Source organism: Fundulus heteroclitus, chromosome 23, assembly GCF_011125445.2.
Source record: "Fundulus heteroclitus isolate FHET01 chromosome 23, MU-UCD_Fhet_4.1, whole genome shotgun sequence".
NCBI lineage: Eukaryota > Metazoa > Chordata > Actinopteri > Cyprinodontiformes > Fundulidae > Fundulus > Fundulus heteroclitus.
In genome coordinates this window covers 29,847,502-29,873,967 of record NC_046383.1, presented here as the reverse complement: position 1 = coordinate 29,873,967, position 26,466 = coordinate 29,847,502, and the positions used below count along the sequence as shown (strand labels likewise).

Below are 26,466 nucleotides of genomic sequence, written 5' to 3'. Positions count from 1 at the left end.
AGCAACAATGAGTCTGTATGGTCTGGAGTTAAGACATTTGTGTTTTAAAAATGGATAAATATTAACGCAACTGCTCCACACACAAAGCGAGACGTCGCCTCTGTGCTTTATGTAAATAAGCATTGACCGAAAATGGCAGGAAAAAAATATTTTGGATGCTATTCTAACTTCTTATGCCATATTCTCAGAGAACAGACTTTAAAATACTTATGTTAGTTTATAAATCCCTGAATGGCTTAGCACCTAAATACATCACAGACTTGTTATCAGTGTATCAACCCTCTAGACCACTCGGGTTGTCTGGTTCCAGCTGACTCTGCATACCTAGAACCAGAACCGAACACAGAGAAGCAGCATTTAGTTCCTGTGCTCCACTTATCTGGAACAAACTCCCAGGAGACTGTAAAACCCTGAAACCCTGAGTTCCTTTAAATCAAGGTTAAAACCCTCTTTGTTTAGAGCTGCCTTTGACTGTTAATGTTGAAGTTTGTAGTCCAACTTGTCTCATATTTGAACCTGCTGCTACTACTCCAATACAATGTTCCTGCAAAGTTCCAATAAAATAGCCTGATTGTTCTAAACTATTGCGCTGACTCAAACGTTAGCTAGTAACGACAAGCCAGTTAACGCTAGTTACCTTGGCAACACATCACAACGAGAGATATTAAATAGTGGGGGTCAGTACTCACAGTTATTAAAGAGCAACTGGAATGGTCTAAAATCAATATCGGCGGGTAAAAGTTACACAAAAGTTGGAGATCAGAAATCTGCCAGCTAACTGAACGGTGCATCTCTACATCCAAAAGCAAAAATAAAACGGTGCTCATGTTAGCATAGTTCCAACAAAAACACAAGCAATTCACTAAATGGCAGATATAGTAATAAACACCTAAAAAAAAATTCTAATTAACTAAATTTTTTTCTGTCCCTTGAATGCAGCAAAGCTAAAAACTGGGGCAATTTTCATTCTAGAAAACACACCAACTAACGCCATGTACCATGACGCACCTTGACTTTAACAGAGTAGAAAACAAAAAAATCAGCTTAGATCAGCGGCCTCCGTGTCCAGTCCTCGGGAGCCGGAGCCCAGCAAGCTTTAACACGTCTCACTCCAACACGAGCTCATTAGCAGAGCTATGCAGAGCTTGACTGCATGCTGGTGAGGCGGTTTAGTCATTTGATTCAGATTCATACGGCATGGGACAGATCTAAAAGCTGCAGGAGATCTGCCCTGGAGGACCTGAGTTTAGGACCTCTGGTTTAGGGACATAGGGGGAGGATGCATAAATGGGGATGATCTTGTTAATGCTTCACCTTTAGTTGGAAAATAGAGCACATTCTTTTGTCATACAATAATAATCTTAAAAAAAAAAAAAAAAAGTAAAACAGTAAAAACTGTCAGACCAGACTTCAAACCCCTTGAATAGCATCTACCAGTAAGAGCCCGATCTCTGCCTCTGTTCCATCGCTTTGGGAGATGCCAACCTTGCCAGAGAGAAATAATCAAGCCTACTAGCAATAAAAATCTGCATTTTACCTGCCAGCGTTGAGGTGTGTCTGAAGGCTCGGACTTGGGAATCTGATAGTCCAGTGAGGAGGGAGATGACCGTGTCCATCATGTACTCGTCGTAGATGATGCTGTACTGACACTGGCGGACTAGTACGGAAATGAATTCACAGAAGCTTGTTTTGAACTTCTTCCACTGCGGCCCGGCTATGGTCAGGGGGTAGTCGCCGCTGTCCTAAAGAAGGAAAACAGCAACAAAGATCCTCAAAAACTACAGCGGAAAAGCTCTGCCATCGGGTTTATGCTAGTCGGGGGGAAAATAAAATGATGCGATACTTCACCTCGTCAAATTCCTCCGTCATTCGTCGAATGATCTCAGAGTTCTGCATATTGCGAAACATTTCCCCGGTCACCACGCCTGAGAGACAAAGACCAGTTAGAGCACATCTAGCCGCGCTCTCAAACGAGAGGAACGGTTTAGACGCTTCGAACAACGACACAAGCGTACCTTTACATCCTGAGCACTGGATGAAGAAGTTGATGAGCTCTAGCAGTGCGATGTCTCTGTCGTGTTTGTAGGACTCGATCCACTCGTCGACCACAGACTGCGGATGGAAGAGGAACGGCCCGCTCATTCATTATTCTCGCTGACCGAAAAGTTATTCTTAGATCTCGTTCCTAGAGCGGCGTCCGGCTTTACCTGCATTGCGCTCCTGCCCACCCTCACAACCTCGAACAGCATCATGTTTTCCATGCCGTTCTCCTGATGGTGGCCATTTATGCGGCCCGCGCCCTTCCCGCCTTTACCCTTCTCCCCCGCCGCCTTCTTCCCCTTCTTCCCACCCTGTAGGAAGAGTGAAGAATCACAAAGAGTGTCTATGCATTCATAAAAGGGATCGTCTGACGAGGGCTTGAACCTAGAACCGTACCTTTCCTTTAGCTGGAATGCCACTTCTTCCATCAGGATCCTCAGAGAAGTCTGTGTCTGAGGAGAATCTGGTATCTGTGTCCCTGGTGGAGGCAAACGGATAACGGGTGAGACTTTTAGATCAGCCTCAGCCGAGGGTTTGGGCTGGTCTTTAAAAAAAAAAAAAAGGTCCCCATCACGTTGGGAGTGGTTTGAAGGAAGCGGGTACTTACTGAGGGTAGGCGAACTCTGGTGGTATTTCTGGTGCTGCTATCATTTCTGTAACATCTTCTGGTCAACGTCAACTTTACAACTGACTTGAGATTCTTCGCAGAAAAGGAGACAGGGGAGGTTGCATGTGACCTAGAAAGGAGTTGGGGGACGGAGAGAAAAAAAATGTTTTAAGAGCTACGCAGGCTTAATAAACAGCATCAAATTAACAGAAAACCAGAACGCGGTAAACAATCAGTCACGGACTCTGGTGGGAGCAACCAATTCTTAGAGGTGAAGGGGGGGGGGGAAAAAGTTTCACATGGTAACAGGGGGCGGACACAAACGCCACTGTCACGCTTGCTCTCCTCCCATTGGCTGCTCTTGCCTCGTTTCCTCCGGTTTACAGGAAACGTCACGCAGGCAAGCCGAGAGTTTCTCCCTCAAAGGCCAAATATGGCACTGTCCATTCCGCCCCGTGCGTATGTAAACCAATCAAAGGGCAGGCTCCACATCAACAGGCCACAGAGAGAGCGCCACACGGCTGTGAAGTGCAAATGCATACATGTATCACCTCGGAGAGTGGGCTCAACTTTTGGATCTTTGGATTCTTGCAGCCAAAGGGAAAGTTCCCTTTAGCTCCAAGGGGCTCTGGGTAAAAAGAGCCTAAAGAGACAAATGTTCAAACCAACCCCCTCACTCCGTGCAGTCTGGGAGAAGATCCAGCACAAAATGCGTTGGTACTGATATGAAATAAACAGAATGGGGACAATTTAATGGAGCGGCTGTAATACAATCAAGTGAAATGCAGATATTCCACATGTGCAAACCTGAGCGCCTAGCAATACGCGATCATGGGAAAATAAAGAGTGATCAACATAACCCCCACACATAAAAAAATAATAAATAAAAACGTGGGGCACACCGAGGAAAACGTGTTCGACAACAACTGTGACTTTGTGAAACTGTCGTCCAGAAAACTGGCTTTCCCCCCCCCCCCTCCCCTGGCGCCGCTGGTACCCGCTCGGTGCGGGACCGAGCCGACACGGTTTTATGGGTGTAGACTGAAAAAGTGGCGCCAAACCGGGCTGCGCCGCTTTCCGAAGTAGTTTTACGGGGAAGCGGCGGAGCGTCGCTTCAGGACGAAGCAAAAGCCTCCAAACCGGGTCCGTGCGGACGGGAGCTCACACCCATTTCAAAAGCCCGCCGCCTCCATCCCCCCCCAGCGACGCCGGCGCCGCCGCGCTCTTCGTCGGCTCCTGTCAAAATTGACGCCGGTGCGCCGCTGTGGTGCTAGCGCCACCAGCTAGGGAACCGAGGATCTCGGCGTCTTTTCCTCGACGTCAGCTAGTTGAGATCCGACGGACTGAGCGAGCACGACTCGCCATAAAAAAAAAGGGAGGAAAAAAAAAAAGCTACTGCTCGCCACCCGAACAAGCAAGGCGGCGAGCGTTTACCACGCATTTCAGACCGATTTTCGATCTACAAGCTCGTCCGCTGCGTCTGTAAGACTAGATCATAACAACAAAACAACGTAAGCTCTACTGTACTAGCCGAAGCTAAAAAAAAAAAAAAAAAAAAAAAGCTAATACACAACGACGCTAATCAGCCGTTTTTCCACGGGTATCAACGCCGCTTTGTCTCCATATAACTCGTAGATAAAATGGGGAGCAAAGCAGGCGGGTATCGGCGGTCAAACAGCGTTTAACGAGCCAAGAACCAGCGCCGCTAGCTGCCCGTGGTAAAAGCTAGCGCTAGCCTTACCTAAAAAAACATCACGTCCTTGCGTCCTCCATCTTGCCTCGGGAGTTCCAGTACCGTATTGCATAAGCAGCAAACACTTTGTTTACAAATACATTGCGTGTAGGTGGGTGCACCCAAATAATAAAGCGCCTTTTTATCTTCCAAAATCTATAATTTCAACAGTTGTGCCGAAAATCGACTTCGCTAGCCTGCTAGCGACCGAATTAGCTGTGTACCGCGAGCTAGCGCAGCGACTCGGTTCAGGCAGACATCCGCGCTCTGGGCTCTCCCACAGCTAGCCAGGCTAGCAAAATACAAATCAACTAAGTTCCACATAGCTCTCCGCCATTTTACCGCTAACTTACCTTGTTGTACAATGTAGTCGGGGCGCACTCGTAACTTTTATGCTTCTTATACAGTCTCTCCCCCAATCCCGCAACAAATCTGTTAAAAAAAGAGTTTAAAAGTCGCGGTCAGAGGCAGTTTCGGACGTTCTCTCACCCCGCTCGCTCCGTAGTTCGGTTTGTTGTTTCGACGACCTAGGAGGAGGAAATCCTGGTGCAGAGCTGCCACCTAGCGGCCACGTCGGCCCCTGTAGCAGCAAAGCCGATGGCCTGACATCTAGTGGCCGCGGTCGGGTACTGCACTGTGTGCATACACCGGGGACACGCGCGCACGTAGAGCATGCTTGCGAACGCTGGGCTTGCAGAAATAAAAAATTAAAAAAACGCATTTTAGCCATCTTAAGCCAGCGAGACTGGATCTTTGTTTGATCCCCTGTTGTAGCCCCTTGTCCATCAAGATTAATGAAGAGAGATGTGATAAAAAAAAGTAGAGCAAATCAATATTTATTGTTTCTATCTTACCATATTACAAATTTTGATTAGACAGATAGACAGACACCGTCTCAGGACGCACACTAATTATATATAATACGCAGACACGAGACATAATATTTCCAATTTAGATTTTTATTAATGAAATCAGTTAAGTGCACAATTTGCTTCCTGAAAAGCCTAAAGCGTGCAAATGGTCTTTAGGGTCTGGTAACACCTGAGTCCAAAAAGTCTAACGAAGAATATAAATGATACATGCAAATGTATTTAATGCATGTTGCAACAGTGAATATGCCATAAATTAAGTATACCAACCTTATGCCAACACTCCGGTCGGAGTAAAAGGTCAGCTTATGCAAATAAGCAGCTTTTCTGACTGTATTCATCAGGTTGCCCAGGCATCTAATAAGCCCATTTAATATCTTAAGTGTTGAAATTGACATAATATATCCTATTCAGAACAGTGGTCAAAGTTCCTAACAAACAGGAAAAAGTTCATGTCCGTCGTTTGAAACTACAAGTGAAGTAAAGAAATTAAAAAATATAAAAGACAAATGCAGCTCAGGTTGAATTATTAAAGATTTATTCATTTGACAGGGACATATTGCATGACAAAACATTAGCTATAAAAACATTAGCTATAAAAACAAAAAGACACACACACACATATATATATATATATATATATATATATATATATATATATATATATATATATATATATATACACATACATATATATATATATATATATATATATATATATATATATATATATATATATATATATATACACATACATACATATATATATATATATATATATATACACATACATACACACACCACACACATATACGTACACACACTTAAGACAAGTATTTAGTGATTAGGAAAATATTTTTGTAGTGAATAATTAAAAGAATACACTATTTTACAGGGCATCTAATATACATGTATTATATTATATTATAGCCATTATTTTACAAACCCCTCAACCATATGCATTTAGTCCAGCGATGTGCTGAAGCATAGTCTCAACAGCTCAAACCTAACACACAGACAACCATACAATCAGTCACTCTGTCAGTTCAAACCCCATCCCACCCCTCGTTAACCTATTATGCATGTTTTCTGAGTGAAATCTACCTAGAAACTCCCTATAAGGAGGCCACAGATGTCATAACATTATGGGGGGGGGGGGGGGTATTTAAAAGATGCAGCATCCATGTTAAACAAAGGAGTTTTTTTTTTTTCTTTTACTTTAAGCAATATAGGTTTTGATTTTTTGTGCTATGACTTCACAGCAGATCGGGCACTTGTGGAGGGCCACCGAGCACTGCTGGCAAGTTGCCAGATGAGCACACGGCAGGAAGACGACGCCGATGTCTCGGTCCATGCAGATTTTGCACTGTTTCTCCCTCTGCAACTTCCTCAGTTTCTCCATTGGGTCCTCATCTAAAAGCAAAAAGATAAATATATATATAAAAAAAAATTCCCCCTCTACTGCACGAAACCACGCTGCCAAGTACATTCGCTGCTGTACATAAAAAAAAAAAAAAAAGAAGTACAGGATTCAATGTATATATATATATATATATATATATATATATATATATATATATACACACACACACACACACACACACACACACACACACACACACACACACACATACATACACACTTATTTCATTTTTTTAACAGACATTCTTTGACATTATTGAACAAACTGAATTTTAAGGGACATTAGCAATCTAACCTTTTTATTTCCTTCAATAATTCTTAGTTTTTTTTTAATCAAACTACGCAAACAATTACCTTTTTCACAGGCTGAATTTTCAGTCTGAGAGCTTGAATCCTGGAAAAAAAAACAGAGAAATGGTCATTTTCAGCAGTTCCCTGGTCTGATACAGGACAATAAAACTGAAAGAAAAACAAGAAGAAACACATAAATGCTCGCATACCTAAAGTATCATGAGGATGAGTAATTTATCTCATTCTCATAGAACATGTTGGAAAGAACCAATGTTAAGCTCGCAAAACATGCAGGGTGGTGCTCAGGAATGCGCTTAAATAGCTGAAAGTTATGAATGACGAGGAGTCCAAATACCTCGCACTGTGAACCAGCCAACAGGGTCAGGAAAAATCTATGTCTTTAAAATGAATACGCTGTCAAAAAAGACAAGATATACTAAAAACCCCTGTAGTGGCTTTTTGGAAATTACAGGAATCCAAACCATACTTTGTTGTAACCTTCTTTGTGCTCTTTGGACCAACTTAGATAACCTCTATTTAAAAATCTAGGACCGGATCCTCCTGCTCTCTAAAGCACATTGGAGATACCTTTATTCTGATTTAAAAAAAAAAGAAAATGTTGTTGCAAAACTAAAAAAAAAAGAAAAGGTAATTTCAACCCTTTTTTTGTGGGATCTAACTGAGCCCATAAAGGGACATTGAAGGGGAAAAGAAAATAAAAAATGCACACCACACCTCATGCATCTGTATCTTCCTTGTGTGCACCAGTTATGCAACAATGTATCTGGTGCACACCAGAAAGTAAAACATTTTTTCTTATTTCCCTTCAATGTCCCTTCACGGCTGTGGTTTCCAAAGTGGGGGGGCGCCCTCTAGGGGAGGTTTAGTGTAACTGCAGAGGCAGCATTGTAGAAATGGAAAGGAAAAGTTACCAATTTGGAAGTTATTTAAAAATAAGTATTGTCTGCAATGTTGAATTCAATTACACAGTGAATAGACAGTTTAACTTAAGCAATTACACTTTAAAAGCGGCAGTTTTGTGATTTACAGAAGACTGCAGTTTATTTTATTTTTATATACGTTTTAGTGCAGTTGGCTTTTCGTCGTTCGACTGTCGAAAAGATTGGATGGCCCCCCCATCCAATCTTTGGATGGGGGGGCCACAAATCAACAAATCAAAGGGGTGCCCACCAAGAAAAGCTGGGGAACCACTGATTTAGGGGCTCCACAAGATCTAAACAAGAGTTTAGAAACACAGGTCCGGCGAAAAATCCAGACCCAAGAAAATAGAAATTATAGCTTTTTAGGTAATGTCGTGGAAAACAAACCCAACCTTTTTCCTCATTCAATTGTATTTCCCCCACACCTAGCCAGACAGTGTAGAAATCTTTTTTTAAATCAATAAATATTTTTATATGAAATGCACTCTAACACATTGGCCAGAGCTTCGTATATTGTTTTTACGATGAAGATTAAAAAGTATTTATGTTAAGCAAGACGATCAGACAAAATAGTTGAAAAAAAAAAAAAACAACCTACATCACTAATGTGCTGGGGTCTTCGCAGCTGGATACTGTTGATAAATTCTGATCCCTTTTCTTCCAGCAGGAAGCTGCATCTGATCCAAAGGAAGCACATTAAAGGATTAAAATAGAGCCGTAAAAATAACGCGGCGTTCGGACCGCAGCGATACAAAGGAGAGAACGAAGATGCCCGCCCTTACCCTGGGTAGTGTTTAGCATGTTCTTCCCAGGGGTCTTCCTGGGGCCCCCAGCCTTTTAAACCTCCGCCACAACGGAAACATAACACCTCGTCTCCGTTCCCTTAAAAAAAAAAAAAAAAAAGACAATGGAAACAGTTCCATGTTAAAACTATAAATGTCACAGCGCGCTTGGTTCTGGTCAGTTCCTTAGCCGCCGTGCCTTTACCTGTGCTGTATAAACCGGCTCTCGCCAGCCTCTCGTGGCTGACGGGGTGCTGAACAGCAGCGAAGCTTCTCAGCCTCCCCTCAAACGTCTCCGTATTCCCAGCCCCGCTCGTGCTTCGACTGCTGCTGTCCTCCTCCATCGGCTCGTCCTCGCTGTCCAGGAGCGGCACGTTGCCCACGTCGTGGCCGAGGACGAAGAAGCAGCTGGGGCAGTGGGCGGCGTGCTCATCCCAGGGGTCGTCTCCGTCGTCCCACCGGCTCAGCTTGCCGCCGCAGCAGAAACACTGCACCAGGTCGCTCTGTCCCAGGTGGTAGAAGCCGGCCTGGGCCAGGCTTCTGGGTCGTACGGGCGCGTCGGAGGGCCACGCAGAGAAGGTGAGAAGGCGGGCTTGTTCGCTCTTCATGTGAGGGATCTTAGGGTAGGTGGTCTGGTCAACCACCTCGCCGGTGGACAAACGGTACTGCGTGTCTTCCGCGACTTCGTCGTAGATGGAGCCGTAGCTCGGGTTCGAGCCGTTTCGGTGGCAGCACGTCAGGAACTTGCACGTTGGAGAAACCTGGACAAGGGGGAGGGGGGGACGTGTAATTAAAGCATTTGCAGCAGAACGACGGAGAAATAATCTTATTTTAACAAAATAAATCTAACTACCTCCTTGTGCCTTTGCACAGGCGTGTCTCCGTTATGCCAGTTATCCACAACCTGCCTGCAGCTGAAACACTGGACTCGGTCCTCGCTGCCGGTGAAGTAGAAGCCGGCCCGGGCCAGACGCTCGGGTGGCACCTGCTGAGCCAGGGTGGAGCCCAGGAACGACTCCATGCGATTCTTTATCTGCGAGTAATCGACGCAGCCGTCCGTCTCAAGGCCCCCGTTCTCGCGTGGATCGCACATCGCCGGGCGAGGAAACTTGCTGGGTGGACAAACTTGGGAGGAGATGATATCTGTGGACGAAACAGAGAGGGTTTTAAGTCGGCAAACGGCGACCAGCTGATTTTAACACTCGGCCTGGCCCTTTAAGAGAGTGGACTCATCACATGCAGGAGCGGAACAGGACATGTGAGGGATGGGCACGGAACAGGCGGGACACGCCAAAGGGGTGTAACCCAATGCTTGCGATTCCAAAGCGGTGATAATAACTTTTCAGCAAAGAAGGATGCAGAACACCCGAGGCAAAAGCCACTTGTTTTTTGTTTTTTTTGTTTTGTTTTTTTCTCTAGGAAGTCAGATGCAAATAATTGGACAAAATACTTCAGTGAGAAAAAAAGGACATCCTGTTCCTGCCGCTCACGAGGAAGCGTGCGCGTCAGGAATTGATGCCAAAAGTTCAATCACATCATCAGGGTGGAATTTCTCTCAACATCTCTGTCCTCCTACGCTCAACCCACGCACCAATCACGCAACCAACTCCAGCATTGACTAGTCAGTTCTTGCCATGAAGCGTATCAGGCGCTGCGTTTACTCTATTGACTGGAGCAAGCCTGTGATCTTTGCACTGCATGTGTCGAAATCCCTCTGCAGCCGTGATCAGACCAAAAAAAAAAAAAAAAAAAGAAAATAAGAAAATCCCTCAAGGCTGCTTTGCTCAAACTGAAAGTGAACGGCGTCGGAAGGTACTTTACCACCATGTGGCAGAAAAAAAAGCATGAATGGGCCTACAGATCGAACTGACACTGAGGATTAAATCGTGATCGTCGTAGAGAACTTAGCAAAAAAAAAAAAAAAAAAGCTTAAGAGCGATAAGAGCAAACCTCACTCCCCGGTCGCTCTTTAAAAGGACTTGAGCCATTTCAAAGAGAAACAGCACAGAAACTCCGAATTGGGCGAAATGAAGCAGCGTGATAGCCTAAAAAATGTTCGCCAGAATGCGTTATCTGGAAGTTGTCAGTTTGGGTTTTAGCCTTGGCTGCTGTTACTAAGGCTGCCCTTTAAAAACTGGACCGACAACACCAGCCCTCGCTAGCCGCGTTAGCTTGACGCTACGCTACGCAGCTACGCAGTTGGGCTGTCGCTGCAAAAGGTCAAGATTTTACCTTTGTTTCTTCACGTCTTGGGGACGGGTCCGTGGCTTGTCGCTTCGCTCGGTCCTACTGTTACTACCACCCACAGCTGAGTGCGATGGCTGCCGGAATGGTGTTTAGATTCGAGGAAGTGGTGAGAAAAGGGCAGTCTGTCCTCAGGGCGCAGCGGTGATGACGTCAATAGGGCAGGCTCTCCTCGCCAGCTCCTCGCGCTCTTTGAGTGGGGCGTCACCGCATTTCCTCGAGACAACTTTCACTTGTTCCTCTCGTTGAAATCAAAATTAAAGTATTTAACTTTAAAAATGTACACGCTTCAAGTGTCTATTTAGATAAGTTTGACGATTTTGGCTAACAGCTATTGGATTTTTCTTTCCAGAACATCAGACTACATAAGGGGAAAAAATAGATTTTTGATGCACTATGTCATGAAAAATATCAGCAAGGATGACCAAAGCCTTGAACATATAGTAAAACAAAGACAAATTTCCACGGCCGAGACTACGACTGTCACTCCTGAAGCAAATACAATGTCAGAACTCTCTTACCCAAGCTTAGGTTCACCTTTACTCTAGGGTCCAAAGTGTTATTAAAGTCAATTCTGGAGGAAGAGTGGAGAGGCACAGAAACCAAGCTGCTTGAGGTCCAGCGTGTGGTTTCTTTGAGTCAGTGATGATTTTGTGAGGCATAGTATCTGCTGGTGTTCCACTGTGGCCAAAGTGAGTGCTGTCATATACCATGAATTTAGTACTTCCTGCTTCCATATGTTGACAAGGTTTATATTATTATTATTAAAAATATATTAGGGGGATTTCATTTTCAAGCAGGACTTGGCACCTGCCCACACTGCCAAAACTACCAACACCTGGTTTAAGGACCGTACCCTTTCTGGCCAGTAAACCAGAATGATCTGAACCTCAGCATCCTAATGCTCAGTGATCAGGCTAACTCCCAGCAGTAATACCAACTAATAACATTGGATTTCTCATGGTTTTGCACTTCTAAACACTGTGGTATCGCATTTGTTACAGGATGTTGAGAAGTACTGAGTGTGCAAAAGATTGAGACACAACACATCAATAGTTTTCTTTCCTTAATAAATAAAATCATCATTTGAAAACAGCTTTTTTCAGCCTTATTGTCTGATTAAAATTTGTTTAATGATCTGAAACCTTTACGCAGGGGGAGGGGGAGGACAAACCTCAAAAACTTGTAAGAGGGAAAATACCGACTCATAGCAATATATATTGATTAAAATATTCAACCAGTTTTCACTGTCCATTCACTCTCTCTTACATCTTTGATTCAACCGCTTTCTAGTTTTGCTCTCACATCCCACAGTTTTGTTGAATTTTCCACTAGTGGCCAGTGAATAAGGCCCTGAAATGGATGAAAAATTACACGTTTCATGTTGAAGGGAAGTGACTATAAAATGGGGTTCCCCACAACTGGCGTGTGAGAGACCCTTTTTCTCACCTGTTTGCAGATCGCCTTGCTGCTGCTGGAAAACGGAGGAGACCCCAACGCCAAAACTTCAATCAGACTTTCATAGTGTGGGATATAATCAAAACCCCAAATAGTAGACAGCATTTTTCTTCTTTAACCATGATTATTAATAGATTAAATTTAACCAAACTGCTCAATGGTTCTTTCCAGTACAATTCATACTTCTGTTGTTTTTTTTTTATTAAACAATAGCTGTAGATTTTTTCCAATGAAGGGAAGAAGTCTCTTATGAGGGCTGAAACCCGTGTTTCGCAAGAAACTCTCAGCAGAGATGAATTTATGAGCTTCCTCACAGCTTAAATAGTTTCAGTAATGTAGAACATTTGCATCATACTTCCCCATTTTTGTGTCGCCGTGCCTAGCGGCTCAGCAAATGATAACAAAAATAGATTTTTGTGTTGTGACTGTCGTGTTGAAATCTTGTAGGCAGCTCCATCCTCATCACGAGCCAAGCATCCCTTAGACGCTGTTGCAACCCCACTATTCTCTTAATGGTGCTGCTTTAAGTGACGTAAGGTGCAACAGCTTGGGTTAGGCACAATTATTTGACATCACTTTTAACGACTCCCAAGGCAATCAGAGCACATTCCTATAAGATGATCAGGTATATGACTGGATTGGGATTAATACGTTTGCTGTTCAAATATAATATCCACAATTTGCTTCAGGCAGGCCTGGCACCACATCACCCCGTACGATGGCCTTATGTTAAGGGTATCAGGTTATAATAAAACTAAACTTGTGAATAAAAAGAGTATAACATGATCTAAATGCAGCAATTATTCCTACTGTTGCTAAAACAACACATTGTTTACTACGTTATTAATGTATGACCCCCTCCCTGGGCTGCCACCTTATCGTGGTGGAGGTGTACGAGTGTCCCAATGACCCTATAGGAGCAATGCTGTCAGGGGCTTCATTCCCCTAGTAGGGTCACCAAAGGCAGACAGGTCCTAGGTGAGGGACCAGACACAGAGCAGCCCAAAGACCCCTTATGAAGAGTACGCTAAATGGACGTAGTGTTCCCTCGCCCGGACGCTGGTCAACGGGAACCCTCTCTGAAGAAGGAGTCGAATCTGGCTTTATTGGCCTGTGGGACTCCGGAAGCACCTGACGTGTACCGGCAGTCAAAGTGGCAGGCGGCTCAGCTGGTCGCTGAGGCAAAAACTAGGGCGTGGGAAGAATTTGGAGAGGCCATGGAGAAAGATTTCCGTATGGCTTGGAGGTGATTCTGGTCCACCATCCGGCGTCTCACCAGGGGGAAGCAGTGCAGTACCAACACTGTTTATAGTAGGGGGGTGGTGTGCTGCTGATCTCGACTCGGGACGTCGTGTGTCGGTGGCTGGAATACTTCGAAGAAGTAGAAAAAAAAAAGAACACTTCGAATACCTCTCTAATCCCACCAACACGTCTTCCATTGAGGAAGCAGAGCCTGAGGACTCTGGGTCGGGTTCTCCTATCTCTGGTGCTGAGGTCCCTGAGGTTTTTAAAAAGCTCCTCGGTGGCAAGGCCCCGGGGAGTGGATGAGATTCGCCCTGAGTACCTTAAGGCTCTGGATGTTGTGGGGCTGTGTTGGTTAACGCAGCTCTGCAACATTGCGTGGACATCGGGGGCAGTTCCCCTGGATTGGCAGACTGGGGTGGTGGTCCCCCTATTTAAAAAGGGGGACCGGAGGGTCTGTTCCAACTACAGAGGAATCTCACTCCTAAGCCTCCCTGGTAAGGTCTATTCAGGGGTTCTGGAAAGGAGGGTCCGTCGGATAGTCGAATCTCGGATTCAGGAAGAGCAGTGTGGTTTTCGTCCTGGCCGTGGAACACTGGACCAGCTCTATACCCTCAGCAGGATTCTTGAGGGGGCATGGGAGTTTGCCCAACCAGTCTACATGTGCTTTATGGATCTGGAGAAGGCATTCGACCTTCTCCGGGTTGGGGAGGATGTGCTGCTCTTAGTGAAGGAGTTTAAGTATCTTGGGGTCTTGTTCACGAATGAGGGGAAGATGGAGTGGGAGATCGACAGGCAGATTGGTGCAGCGTCTGCTGTGAAGCGGGCGCTGTACCGATCCGTTGTGGTGAGAGAGAGCTGAGCCAAAAGGCGAAGCTCTCGATTTACCGGTCGATCTACGTTCTTACCCTCATCTATAGTCACGAACTTTGGGTCGTGACCGAAAGAACGAGATCCCGGATACAAGCGGCTGAAATGAGTTTTCTCCGTAGTGTGTCTGGGCTCTCCCTTAGAGATAGGGTGAGGAGCTCAGTCATCCGGGGAGGACTCAGAGTAGAGCCGCTGCTCCTCCATGTCCAGAGGAGCCAGTTGAGGTGGCTCGGGCATCTGGTCAGGATGCCTCCTGGACGCCTCCCTTGTGAGGTGTTCCGGGCACGTCCCACCGGGAGGAGGCCCAGGGGAAGACCCAGGACACGCTGGAGGGACTATGTCTCCCGGCTGGCCTGAGAACGCCTTGGGATTCCTCCTGAGGAGCTGGCCCAAGTGGCCGGGGAGAGGGACGTCTGGGCCTCCCTACTGAAGCTGCTACCTCCCGCGACCCAACCCTGGACAAGTGGAAGATGATGGATGGATGGACTTCCTCAGCAGTATCTCTTTATAGTTATGTTGCTTCTCTCTTTATAGTTATGTTGCTTCTGATGCAGATTTAAGCCACAATAAAGGACCTATACCTGCTACGCTCCCACACCTTGATGTTTTTTAGGCATTGTGCCCTCCAGAGCAACACAAGAATTATCAGCTATTATCAGCTGGTAAATTAGCAGTAGCTTGCCAACTGCGATTTTGGCCAGCTGACAAGCAGTGCGCAGCAACAAGTGGGGCAGGGATAGCTTTTCAGAGTATTGCTATATGCTCTGGGCATCCAAAGGGAACTCCAGTCACTCTGGCATTTCTCTGGTGTCGCATCAAAAGGACTGTTGATCACTGGGAACGATATGACCAAAAGTGTTTGCGGTTTTGAAACTGAAACTTACAAGTTTCAGGATACCTTGATAATTGCAGTGGGACCATCCCTAGATGGTTTCATCAGTAAAATCCGCATTTGTGACCAAACTAGATTATTAATTGTTAAACTGTAATTTTTACTCGAAGAGACTTTCAGTTCTCTTGGGAGTGGTGAGTGGCAGTTTTGGTCTAGTGATTATGGAGCCGGAGATTTGTAACTTGAAGAGGCCGCAAAGGTTACCGGTTCAAAACTCAGTCTATCACTCTTGGTCCCTGAGCAAAACCCTCGACCACAGATTGCTTCGTGTGTGCTATTCCATGTCAGCAGCACACTGCTCACTAAAGGATGGGTTAAATACAGAGACAAAATTTACCCTCTGTGGGACTTTAAGGGAAATGTTTATTTTCTCTGGCTGCATTTAGTAATAGGTATAAAGCCAAAAAGACTGATACATTTCATAATGCTTTTAATGGTCATTTTAAATTTCATTGCATTACACACCACATTTCTAACATTGTGAGTCATTATCACCTAACCCTAGCGGTCAGGGAGTTAAAGTCTAGTTTTTTTTGCACAAGATGTATCTGGATAAAACAAAAACTGATGTTTTTACATAGCATTGTAACAGCTGACATGCGATTAATTTATTTTTATTGTATTAGGATTGAATTGCACTGTATGTAATTGGATTTTATTGGAATGCATTGGATTGACTGGAACTGAATTTGGATCAATCTGGATTCCACACCAGTTTGTTGTACATAGCAGCTTACTGAGGTGTTTAAGGTCAACCTTGAATCTATAAACTGTACTGTAAGCCATCAGGTGTTATGTTTAATCCCATTCAAATGTAGGACTTTGCTTAACAAGGGACTTAAGATGTGCAAAGCCCTTGTAGATGCTCTAAAAAGAATGGCTCCGAGCACAGAGCCATGTGGGACCCCATTATAAAACCTGGAGTGAAGTTTTCATTAAAACACAGAGGATCAACACAGCTGCAACAACAATCAACGCATTGATTTTTATTCGGATGCAAGAAGTTTATTCCAACCAGATGTTATCGCCACTCTTTCCTTTTTGCCCCATTTCTATACTTCAATTTTTACAGAAAACGCACTGTTGCTAGGAAGACTGTCCTTAGCCTTTTCAGACATATCAGTTTAAAAGCCCCAAAAGGACGTACTGATCAGGCTCCAGAACAGACCCACCCTCTTCTCAGTCACCGTTGCCTCTTTCACGTGTCACTGATCACACCAAAAAACAACAACAACAGGCCTGCTCAAGAAGGACTGAAAGCGATGGCAGCTTTCACCAGGATGCGACGTTGGAGGTTTTAGCCAAAACCCGACCAACGAGTCAGCGAACGCATCACCCCTCCACGATCCGACGCAGTATGTTCCCCAAGCCGCCCTTGGCCATCTGGAGCGGGGTCTTCTCCTCCTTGTTCTCGATATAAATGCTGGCACCGTGTTCTACCAGCAACTTGGCGGCTTCCACCCGTTCCTCGTCACATGCGAGATGGCTGTAAAAAAAAGATTAGAGGGAAAAAAAATTACCACATGCCCAAAACCGCACTGCAAAAACAGACTAAATTACACTAAAAATAAGTTAAAATTTTCTTGAAATTAGTTTATTTGTACTTTATTTGGGCAGGTAAATAAGATAATCTGCCAATGGAATAAGATTTTTGCACTTAAAATAGGAAGAACTCATCTCCATCAACTTATTTCAAGTGCATTATATCTAATTATCTTATTTTATGGGTAAAAGTACTCTTTCTGTTGGCAGATAATCTTATTTACCTGCTCAAATCAAGGACAAATACACTCATTTCAAGAAAATTTTACTTATTTTTGGTTCTGTTTTTGCAGTGCGTAAATGCAAGTTAGATGCTTTTGGTTTTTACTTTTTCCAAGTTCCCCAGAATCGGGGAACAAATCTTAAACTGGTGACATCAAAAGTGGACATTCCAAGCTAACCTGACCGCTCTGTCTCACCACAATGGGGAAGTGAGATAACAGTCCCCGTGTGAACGCTTCCGACCTTCCGCTGGAAGTCTGTGCCAGCACTAGCAATAACGCATCGGAAAATGAATACTTCTGCACACGTACAGTGCCGTGTTGCCCTGCGAGTCCTGGATGTTCGTCGAGGCGCTTTGCTTGAGCAGCAGCTGGATGAGGCGGTGGTTGCCCTTGGCCGACGCTCTGTGCAGGGGAGTGGAGTCCAGCTTGTCGGTGGCGTTGGGGTCGGCTCCGTTTTCCAGCAGCAGCAAGGCGATCTGCAGACAGGGCGAGAAAAAGGGTGTCTCACGTGCCAGTTGTGGGGAACCCCATTTTATAGTCACTTCCCTTTAACATGAAACGTTTGATTTCTCATCCGTTACAGGGCCTCATTCACTGGCCACTAGTGGAAAATTCAACAAAACCGTGGGATGTGAGAGCAAAACTAGAAAGCGATGCGGCTGAGGACAGTGGGTAAAAACTGTGTCACAAAACAGTTGCTGAAGTGAAGAAATACTCCAAATATGTCCATGCCCGCTGTAACTAATTCATTCAAGCAGATCAGTTTCCTTTATAGTGTTGTTTGAAACCGGAAGGAAAAATTGTGCACGGCTCGTAATTCTTTTCACGAATAAAACAGAAAAGCGATGCTTACATTTCTATTTAGTTCCTATTTAAATCTGGAGAACTTCTGCGGAACAGATTCTCCGCTGAATGTAGGCCTGAACTTGGACTGGGCCATTCTGAGCCAACTTTAGCTCTGCCGCCATGTTTAGGGTCAAACTGCTGGAAATAAACCAAAAACCTTACAGTTTTGGTCTCCTCTGATCAGACTGTTGACTGTTGAGAACAGGACTACTTAGGGATTTCTTCTCGGCACACTTTCCTAAACAGGCCAGAGTTTTTTGGAGTGCACAACTAGTTGAGCTGTGGATCTCTGCAGCTCCTCCAGAGTAACCGCTTCTCTGAACGATGGTCTCCTTAAATATCCTGTAAGCTTGCGTGAGCGTCCCGTGTGTTGGTAGGTTTAGCGGCTGTGCCAAACTCCTTTGACAGTAAGAGGACGGGTTGAACAGAGCACTGTGACACGTTCAAAGGTTGAGACATTTACAACCCAACCCAGCTTTAAACCCGTCACCAGCTTCCTCCCTGGACCGGTCCGCTGAGTTCCTCGGTCCCCGTGAAGCCGTTTGTTCTTTAATGTTCTCCAACAACCATCTAAGGCCTCCACAGAACAACTGGGTTCACACGGAGATCCAGTCACACACAGATGGGACACTCTTCACAAATCAGCTGATGTCTGCAGCAGAACAGCTGCAACGGATTTTATTTAGGGGTATCAGAGCGGTACTTGAAGTAAAACGGTCTGCGCGGTCCTCTGTGATGAGGACGGGCCTTATTTTACGAGGAAAATTACAAAATTGTGTCCCAGCGAAATGAAGAAAAACTGGTTGTTGCGTTTTGTACCATGCCTTTGAACCAATGTAACTCTATGTTAAAGACACGTTATCTTTGGGCTGATCCTAAACCAATCAGAGTGAAGATGTTTCTAGCTTCCTTACATTGTTACACGTGGAGCACATCATTCCCGTCATATTCGAGACTTCAGAAGGGCCAAGCCCGCTCTTTAAAACTGTCATGCGTTTTACATTTATAAAAGCTTGCATCATAACTTTATGCCTGCATTGCAAAGTCCTTAGCAACAAAGGTGCGGCTGAGGAGGGGTACCGACACTGCTGGTGCATAATAAAGACTTCGTAGAGGATTTTCAGAGGAAAAGCATTTTAGTGATAACGTAACCGGTTGGTTAAGGTTAATTTTGACATGTGTTCTGCAGAACCGTACCAATACCTGAAACACGTCATCGCTCAGCAGCTCCTTTCTGAAGAACTGTGAGATGTCACAGAAGGATTACAAAATGGTGAAGGCTTCACCGTCTCCTCGTCTTTATTGTATATTACAGGAGGGAAATGCAGGAGTTTATGTTCGTAAAAAAAGATATTAAGCAAGCGAAAGCAAATATTCATAATTTGCGTTTATGCTGTGCAAAAAGGTCATAGTTCGATTGACTTTTTGCTCCCGCTTTCCAGCAGGGCTAAATCTTCCATCAGGTCCTAATTCAAGGTTCTAATAATCCTAATAACTGTTCATTCATCTTAGCATTGCAAGCCAAAACAGGATTGTTTTTGATTTCCTGACGGGTCAACCCAGAGGCGTTGGTAGGATCCTGAGGCATATCCAGAAGTAGTTGACCTTTGATGTAAAACTAGCTTTACTTATAAATAAAGTCAGATTAAAATAAAAAAAATCCTGTTGTAAGATACTTGAGTAAAGGACTAAAAACTACGTAGTCATTTGCTGAATGAAATCATTCCAGGGTGTTGTGATATTTTGTTTTTAGATTTAAACCAAGTCGGCTTTTCTCAAAAATGAGATCCTTCACTCATCTACAAAAGCGGAAAGTTTAGTAAGTTTATGGAGTCATTAAAAATCTTTCCCTCCTCACCCTATATGTCCCGCCTCTCTTTAAAATTATGCATTCTTTAATTAATCAAAACCTAGCTTGATTTTCTCTGATGGATTGCCGAGGAATGCGGCCATATCTGTATTCTATTCTTTTCATATTTTCACAAGTTTTAAGTCACATTATGATCGATAATTGATTTAATTGTGTGTGTCTTGCTAAAAGTCTTGTTTTGTTCTTATTTGCATTTCTACATGTTAGACATCAGTTTTTATGTAACATTTATTAACTCATTTATCTTTCAGGGACTTGTTTTTTTTTTGGGTCATCTGTCACCCACATCTGATCTATGATTTATTCACAGAAAAATAGAAGCTGATCCACTGAATGATACTTGAAGCTTCTCAGGTTGTTGCTATTTTTTTTTCTAGATTTTTTTTAAGCCTCGCTCTTTATTTGTTCTCCACTTTCTGCTTTACACATTTTTAAAGCACACACTGACTGCCCTGTATGCAGTCTTTGTGTCCCCATCAATTACTCAGTTCATTTTTGTAAATGAAGGCAGACGGGCCCAGTTTCTCAATTGGTCACCTTTGATCGAACCAGGAATAGAACCTCAGGGCTGGACAGGAAATGAGTGGGAAAAAAAACAATTGAAGCAAAGTAACAAAGTATTACTTCACTTTTGGAAAATTCTAAGAAAACGTGTCTCCTAGAAAGTTGATAAAAGATGTTTTAAAATGTACACATTTAATCATTTTAGACCTGTTTTTTAATATGCTCTCTATCTTTTCATTCATCTGCTCTAACAGAACCTCTGACAGAAACGGCCAGACCTCCCAGTCGAGCCGGATCAAGGCTGTCTAGCCGCCAATTCTCCTCCGGTCTCGGCCGCTCTTCTCACACTGAGGAAAAGTCTTTCAAAGAGATAAAAAAAATAAATAAATAAATAAAAAATAAATAAATTAAAAAAAAAAAAAAAAAAAAAAACCCGACACACGAGCGGCGTGGTTGTGCTGCTGCACAGTGAAGTCCTTTGTGGTGCGCTTAGAGAGACAAACTCACTTTATGAAATACCGAAGAAAGCCAAACGAATCTGACAAACTATTTCCAGGTCAAAACACAGATTTGAATTAAAAATTTGCATCTTTCACGAGATCTGGAGCTATTCAAAATTCAGTTCTAATAATGCATAACACTTTTAAAAAGGACCCCCCCCCCCCCCCCTCACACACAAACAAAGGAGTTAGGACTTAGGAAATGTACAGAGAATAATTAATGTCTGTTATTGTAATAGCAGCAGAGCGTCTTGATTATTTATTAGGATCGTTTGTGACAGATCAACACAAAGTAGCTTAGAATTGTGACGAGGGTGAAACATGATGCAGGTGGGGCCAATCGGTCGACGGGTCAATTGTTATTCACGCACTCAGCGAATCCGGCCTTTACGGAGGAGCGGGCGAAAACAAAGTTGGGAAACTCAGAAGAAATCCGGTCAAGATTGTTGCCACAAGTCATGCAAGGCAGCTAGCAAACGTGTGGAAGGAGGCTACAATCTAAACTTTGTCCCTTACATGCCTGTTTTTGGTCAACATAAAAAAAAAATACAGAAAAAGTGGAATGTGGCGGTGGCAGCACCATGCTGTGGGAACGCTGTGGGAACAGGGAAGCTTGTCAAGAGGCGACAGGAAGATGGACTGATCTGAGCGTAGGCACAATCTTGGCCAAAAACCCCGTTGGAGTCTGCCATGGACTGGACCACCCTATAACCATTCAGAGCAGGGGTCTAGAACTCCGACCCTGGAGGACCGCTGCTGTGTAGATGCTGTAAAGCTGGTGGTGACCTACCTCTGCAGGCTAGCAGGTGTAAATGCACCCAAAAGGTGCTTCTAAATAATACTGACAGTAGTATTACAATCAAGTTTGGTGTTGCCACGTGACAAAAGATCCCACCGCTAAGCACAGCTGGTGAGCTGCTAAAACAAAAACAAAACAAAGGCCACTGTACCTCATATCTGTCTTTAGAGGCGGCATAGTGCAGAGGGGTGCATCCGTTTTGGTTGACTGAATTCAGCTGGGCTCCTTTGCCGATCAGGGACCTCACGATGTCCTCTCTGCCTGCGGATGCGGCGATGTGCAGAGGGGTCCATGCGGCCTGGGGAGTGAAGGAGGAAAACAAAAGGCACGTTGTCAGCTACATCCCAGCAGGTGACACCGGAGAGGACGCTACCCCGACTGCACAAAGCTCACGTCGTCCTGCAGGTTGACCTCGACTCCCAGGCTGAGCAGAAACTCCACCACCTCGGTGTGTCCGGCGGAGCAAGCCCAGTGGAGAGCGGTCCTGCCGTCCTGAAACCACAGATTGCTCTCAGTAAGCACACCGCCTCACAAGCCACACATTATGCTGATGATGATGATGATGCGCCATGAACGCGGGTATGCTGACCTGGTCCGCTTTGCTGGCGAGGGCTTTCTCGGACAGGATGGCCTGTCTTAATTCCTCCAGCTGGCCGCTGAACGCCAAGTTACAGACCTCCACGTTAGACACGGAGCCCGCCATCGCTCGGCGCGTTTACACCTGACGTTAAAAAGCTGCTGAATCCTGCGCAAAAAAAAAGCTCCGGTTGGCCGGTTTCAAACGCAGGAGGATGACTCAGGAAATTATGAGCGCTACTTCCGCCTGGTTCCGCGTCCCGTCTCTTCAAAATAAAAGACCAACAGCGCTGTCGCCGTTGCTTATATAGGGAGTCCCTTTTGTGGTCTCGCGGTAAGTGATGCGGGGACACGGGTTCGAATCCCGGTTGCGTCAAGAAGGCCGACCGTGCAAGTTCAGTTGTAATGACTTTGTAATGATGGTGGCGACCCCTAAATAAATAAAGGGGCAGCCAGAAGGACTCACATTAGTCAATTAAAACAAAATGTCATCCCTCTTAAGCCCATTTATTCCAAGAACGCGTATTAATTTGGTCCAGGACGCTTACAGCACATTTACAGGTGCCTCTCCTCCCCTCTTGGTGGCGCTGCTGGTTCAAACGACTGCCCGCGCATCTTATTTTGGTAGTCACGTGTTTTAGCTAGGCGGAAGTAAAACATGTAACATGGACGCGCTGTTATAGCTGCATGGAAAGGGGGGGAAATATAGCATCGAGTGAATACGTACGAGCTCTTACTGTTTCGCCGGTGGTCGTTGTGTCGTTGCACGCATGAGCAGACATGGCGAGCACTCTGGTAGGTGTATCTGCGTAGCTAGTAGTTTATTGAGAGCCGATCCGCCAGCTTAGCTAGCTTCTCCCCACCCAGACCCTGTTAGTTAGTTAGCAGTCGGTGGTAAACTATTAAATTCATCAATACGTCACCTCACCTGCTGATTCATTTAAGCCGTGCGTGTCTCCGTAGGATTTCCGGACGCACGCCGACCAGTCTTGCGGATATGCCGAGGAGTTTGTCAACATTTACTACGACTGTGTGGACAAGAAAAGGAGGGTGAGCTCTACGTTCCCAGAAAGGTCTTATTAGATGTGTTTCCCTCAAGTTGTGTTAAACAATTTGTGTCCTCCATGTCGACCTGTTCGTATGTTTTAAGCGGGGGAATTGCAGGCGTAGGGGCTGCAGTTTCATAGCTTCCTCAGCAGGGAGCAGTGGCATCCTGGGTGCAGATCTGATGGAACCGCCAGCTGTGCATCACAAGCACTGAGCTATATAATACACTGGAGTGCTGATTTTGCCGAAAAACTGAAGTAACTGGCCGCCATCTTGCTACTCCCTACTCTCACAGAATCCCATAGAATTTGGTTGCAACAACAAGCAGTTTTCTGGCTGTGTGAAAACGTTTCACAGGTAATTCTACAGTCAGTGGATGTACTAACCACTGAGCTATATTATACACTGGAGTGCTGATTTTGCCAAAGAACTGAAGTCACTGGCCGCCATCTTGCTACTCCCTACTCTCACAGAATCCCATAGGATTTGGTTGCAACAACAAGCAGTTTTCTGGCTAAGTGAAAACGTTTCACAGGTAATTCTACAGTCAGTGGATGTACTAACACTGTCAACTACTAGGAAATTAGGTGCTGAAATATTTTACATGTTATTCATATTAAATATATATATGTATATATAAGTATGTGTATATATATATATGTATACACATATGTAAATATATGTTTTTGTATATTGTTATGTATATATTTATAAATGTTAAACATATATATTTAAATGAATTAAATGCAAAATATTTCATCACATGACTTTCTCAGTACTTGATATTTTTTAGAACATAACATAAAACTATTTGGCATTTGACATTTTAAAAGTTTTAAGCTCCCCTTGAACATGAAAAAGTCCTCGTTATTCGATGCTGTAGCGCGCATATTCCCTAGTTACTGGGGGGAAATAGGGAGTACCAATATGGCGGCTGGTGGCTTCAACGCCACTCGTTCTAACAGCGGGCTATTAGCACTCCAGTGTATAATATAGCTCAGTGGTCACAAGGCTTGAAAAAAATCAATATATACCAGAATTGATAGTTAATGTATTGTAGGCATTTTATGATAAATCACACTTCAGTGAAGACGTGGAAAAAAATCAAAGCCTTATCTAATCAGGTTGATATGATGAATATGTCGACACGGACACATTCTCTGTTGAAAAAAAAACAACCTGAACTTAGTTAATCTGTCGTTGCTGCATTATTATCTCACACAGAAAAACGATGAAATATCCATCTGCTTATGTTAAGAAATAATTGTTCAAAACATGCGGGACAATCATGATGACCTCTTAACGCTTCGTCAAACTCCGTTTCGACAGCAGAACAGCACTTGGTAAAGTTACAAGTTTGGAGCATATAGCAAGATGGACTGTTGATCATTCCTGGGTTCTATTCAGATGGACCCACAGGTCTCTTTTCGAAGGGTTTGGGTCCGGGGACTGAGATTGCAATGGAAGGAGGTTCTTTTTTTGTGTATGATGAACCATTTATGTGTTGATTTAGTTATGTTTTGGATTGTTACCCCGTTGACTCAGTTATGACCCATTATCTGTTTATTGTCAGAGTCCGGCAAGTTTGTTTTTGTTTTGTTTTGTTGTTTTTTTAAAAATCTTCTGAGAGTCCAAAGAGTTGATGACGCTGTGCCCTCTGATAATATTCCCACGGCCTTTCGAATAGAAAGCACAGAGGCTGCTGCTTTGAGAAGTCACCTAGTTTTGAATTAGATTCAACAGGTATAATAGCAACACAAACAGCCGCCGTTTTAGTTTTGTCTTCTTAGCTTTAATTCCCAGCAGTGGTTTTTGAAGGGAGGGGAGACCAAATGCATCAGTGGCTGCTTGTCTCTGCCGTAGGATGATGTCAGTCGCCCCCTGGCTGCTGTTATTTTCCGGCTTCTGTGTTTCAGAACCTGACCCGGCTCTACCTGGACAAAGCCACCTTGGTGTGGAACGGCAATGCGGTCTCAGGACAGGATGCTCTGGGAGAGTTCTTTGAGTCCCTGCCGTCGAGCGAGTTCCAGGTTCAGACTCTGGATTGTCAGCCAGTTCATGGTCAGTGGGGCAGGCTTAAGCTTTCATGTTTGAATGTTGAGGAAAAAAGTTTGTTTTTAAAAGATTTTTAAATCGCTAATTCATGTGACATTTCTGTGATAACGGTGAGATTATTTAGCGATTATTTACCGTTGTCCTTTGACAGATCAAGCAACCCAAGGCCAGACCACGTTGCTGGTAGTGACTGGTGGGATCGTCAAGTTTGAGGGGAACAAGCAACGCTTCTTCAACCAGAATTTTCTCCTCACAGCTCAGGCCTCACCAACCAGCGATCAGCCGGTCTGGAAAATCGCCAGTGACTGTTTCAGATTTCAGGACTGGAATAGCTGAGCTGAGTCTCACCTCAAGATGACGTGTCTCTAAAACTTCAGTGCTTTAGCATCAGCTACCTTTTTATCAGGCTTTTGTAAAAAAAAAAATAATAATAATTCTGTTAAAATAAAAATGTGTAAAATTCAATAAGGAAGCAAACATGTGATCATTTCAAACATTTCAAACAACCAAATACTGCGTGAAAGCTGAATAATTACATATTTCTTTTTCTAATAAAATCCCTAAAATGCCTACATGTTTCAGGAGGATATTACTTTGTTGGTCTGTCTGGGTCTGCAGATCTTTTGATCCAGCCTGATTCGGGTACTGAATTTTGTATAAATTTAACTTTCATCAAACAAAGGACCATTGTTATCGGAAAAAAGGTTCACAAAATAAACTGTACATTTTATATTGCTTCTTAAGGCCTTAATTCTGCCACCGACGGAGCTCAACAAAGGCGCTTTCTACTTGGCATGGCCTTAACTGCAGCTCACTGTCGCTGCTGTTTATAGGATTGTGGCTTGACCTTTTTTTTTTTTCCAGTTTACTAAAGAAACCACACACCACTTTCCTCTTTAATTGATTATTCTAAAAAAAAAAAAAAAAAAAAGCTAAAGGAACAGAGCCAGACTTGTCAGTGAGAAAACTATCGTGTCCACTGTAAAAGGGCTTGTTGTCCTTTGCCCGGAAATGGGGCCATGCGAGGCTGTTATTAACATACAATTTGTTTTTCCTGTAGGAATCTCCAAATTATAACAAAGTCTGCTCTTTTTACCTGTAATTATGGTAACT

The 26,466-nt window shown here is 44.1% G+C and overlaps 4 protein-coding genes across 5 annotated transcripts in view; 1 reads left to right on the top strand and 3 right to left on the bottom strand.

Moving 5' to 3' along the window:
* The window catches only part of stag2b (stromal antigen 2b), a 28,394-nt gene extending 23,464 nt beyond the window's left edge, over nucleotides 1-4,930 (bottom strand). The window contains exons 1-7 of one of the 2 annotated variants that reach the window (XM_012869893.3): nucleotides 4,733-4,930; nucleotides 2,648-2,777; nucleotides 2,437-2,518; nucleotides 2,208-2,351; nucleotides 2,016-2,112; nucleotides 1,849-1,925; nucleotides 1,538-1,742 (exon numbers count right to left, since the gene is read on the bottom strand). In XM_012869893.3, coding sequence (XP_012725347.2) covers nucleotides 1,538-1,742; nucleotides 1,849-1,925; nucleotides 2,016-2,112; nucleotides 2,208-2,351; nucleotides 2,437-2,518; nucleotides 2,648-2,691 — 649 coding nt within the window. In that variant the 5' untranslated portion in view covers nucleotides 2,692-2,777; nucleotides 4,733-4,930. Of the gene's footprint in view, nucleotides 1-1,537; nucleotides 1,743-1,848; nucleotides 1,926-2,015; nucleotides 2,113-2,207; nucleotides 2,352-2,436; nucleotides 2,519-2,647; nucleotides 2,778-4,388; nucleotides 4,630-4,732 lie in introns of those variants that run through there. The other variant, XM_036126905.1, reaches the window with a different exon arrangement.
* Nucleotides 4,931-6,396: 1,466 nt separating this feature from the next.
* Nucleotides 6,397-11,090, bottom strand: xiap (X-linked inhibitor of apoptosis). Its single transcript, XM_012869916.3, has 7 exons — nucleotides 10,917-11,090; nucleotides 9,538-9,827; nucleotides 8,890-9,445; nucleotides 8,685-8,784; nucleotides 8,501-8,579; nucleotides 7,025-7,064; nucleotides 6,397-6,661 (listed from the first exon to the last, which is right to left on the bottom strand). The coding sequence occupies exons 2-7, from the start codon at nucleotides 9,775-9,777 to the stop codon at nucleotides 6,468-6,470; spliced, it is 1,209 nt and encodes a 402-aa protein (XP_012725370.2). The 5' UTR covers nucleotides 9,778-9,827; nucleotides 10,917-11,090; the 3' UTR covers nucleotides 6,397-6,467.
* A 5,260-nt stretch (nucleotides 11,091-16,350) lies between these two features.
* psmd10 (proteasome 26S subunit, non-ATPase 10) lies at nucleotides 16,351-22,507 on the bottom strand. Its single transcript, XM_036127314.1, has 5 exons — nucleotides 22,265-22,507; nucleotides 22,069-22,167; nucleotides 21,827-21,973; nucleotides 17,466-17,632; nucleotides 16,351-16,876 (listed from the first exon to the last, which is right to left on the bottom strand). The coding sequence occupies exons 1-5, from the start codon at nucleotides 22,376-22,378 to the stop codon at nucleotides 16,723-16,725; spliced, it is 681 nt and encodes a 226-aa protein (XP_035983207.1). The 5' UTR covers nucleotides 22,379-22,507; the 3' UTR covers nucleotides 16,351-16,722.
* Nucleotides 22,508-22,885: 378 nt separating this feature from the next.
* On the top strand, nucleotides 22,886-25,923 carry nxt2 (nuclear transport factor 2-like export factor 2). Its single transcript, XM_012869878.3, has 4 exons — nucleotides 22,886-23,046; nucleotides 23,215-23,301; nucleotides 25,215-25,359; nucleotides 25,505-25,923. Exons 1-4 carry the CDS (start codon nucleotides 23,032-23,034, stop codon nucleotides 25,687-25,689), a joined length of 432 nt encoding a protein of 143 aa, XP_012725332.1. The 5' UTR covers nucleotides 22,886-23,031; the 3' UTR covers nucleotides 25,690-25,923.
* The last annotated feature ends 543 nt before the right edge of the window (nucleotides 25,924-26,466 follow it).

Excerpts from the sequence above, each read along its gene's own strand:
- psmd10 (XM_036127314.1), bottom strand. The coding sequence starts at position 22,378 with ATGGCGGGCTCCGTGTCTAACGTGGAGGTCTGTAACTTGGCGTTCAGC. Across the intron at positions 22,168-22,264 it reads TCGCCAGCAAAGCGGACCAG|GACGGCAGGACCGCTCTCCA; the intron begins GTCAGCATACCC and ends CTGTGGTTTCAG. Across the intron at positions 17,633-21,826 it reads CCTCTAAAGACAGATATGAG|ATCGCCTTGCTGCTGCTGGA; the intron begins GTACAGTGGCCT and ends CCCTGTCTGCAG.
- xiap (XM_012869916.3), bottom strand. The coding sequence starts at position 9,777 with ATGTGCGATCCACGCGAGAACGGGGGCCTTGAGACGGACGGCTGCGTC. Across the intron at positions 9,446-9,537 it reads CTGTGCAAAGGCACAAGGAG|GTTTCTCCAACGTGCAAGTT; the intron begins GTAGTTAGATTT and ends CCCCTTGTCCAG. Across the intron at positions 8,580-8,684 it reads CATGCTAAACACTACCCAGG|ATGCAGCTTCCTGCTGGAAG; the intron begins GTAAGGGCGGGC and ends CCTTTGGATCAG.
- nxt2 (XM_012869878.3), top strand. Across the intron at positions 23,302-25,214 it reads GTGTGGACAAGAAAAGGAGG|AACCTGACCCGGCTCTACCT; the intron begins GTGAGCTCTACG and ends TCTGTGTTTCAG. Across the intron at positions 25,360-25,504 it reads GGATTGTCAGCCAGTTCATG|ATCAAGCAACCCAAGGCCAG; the intron begins GTCAGTGGGGCA and ends GTCCTTTGACAG.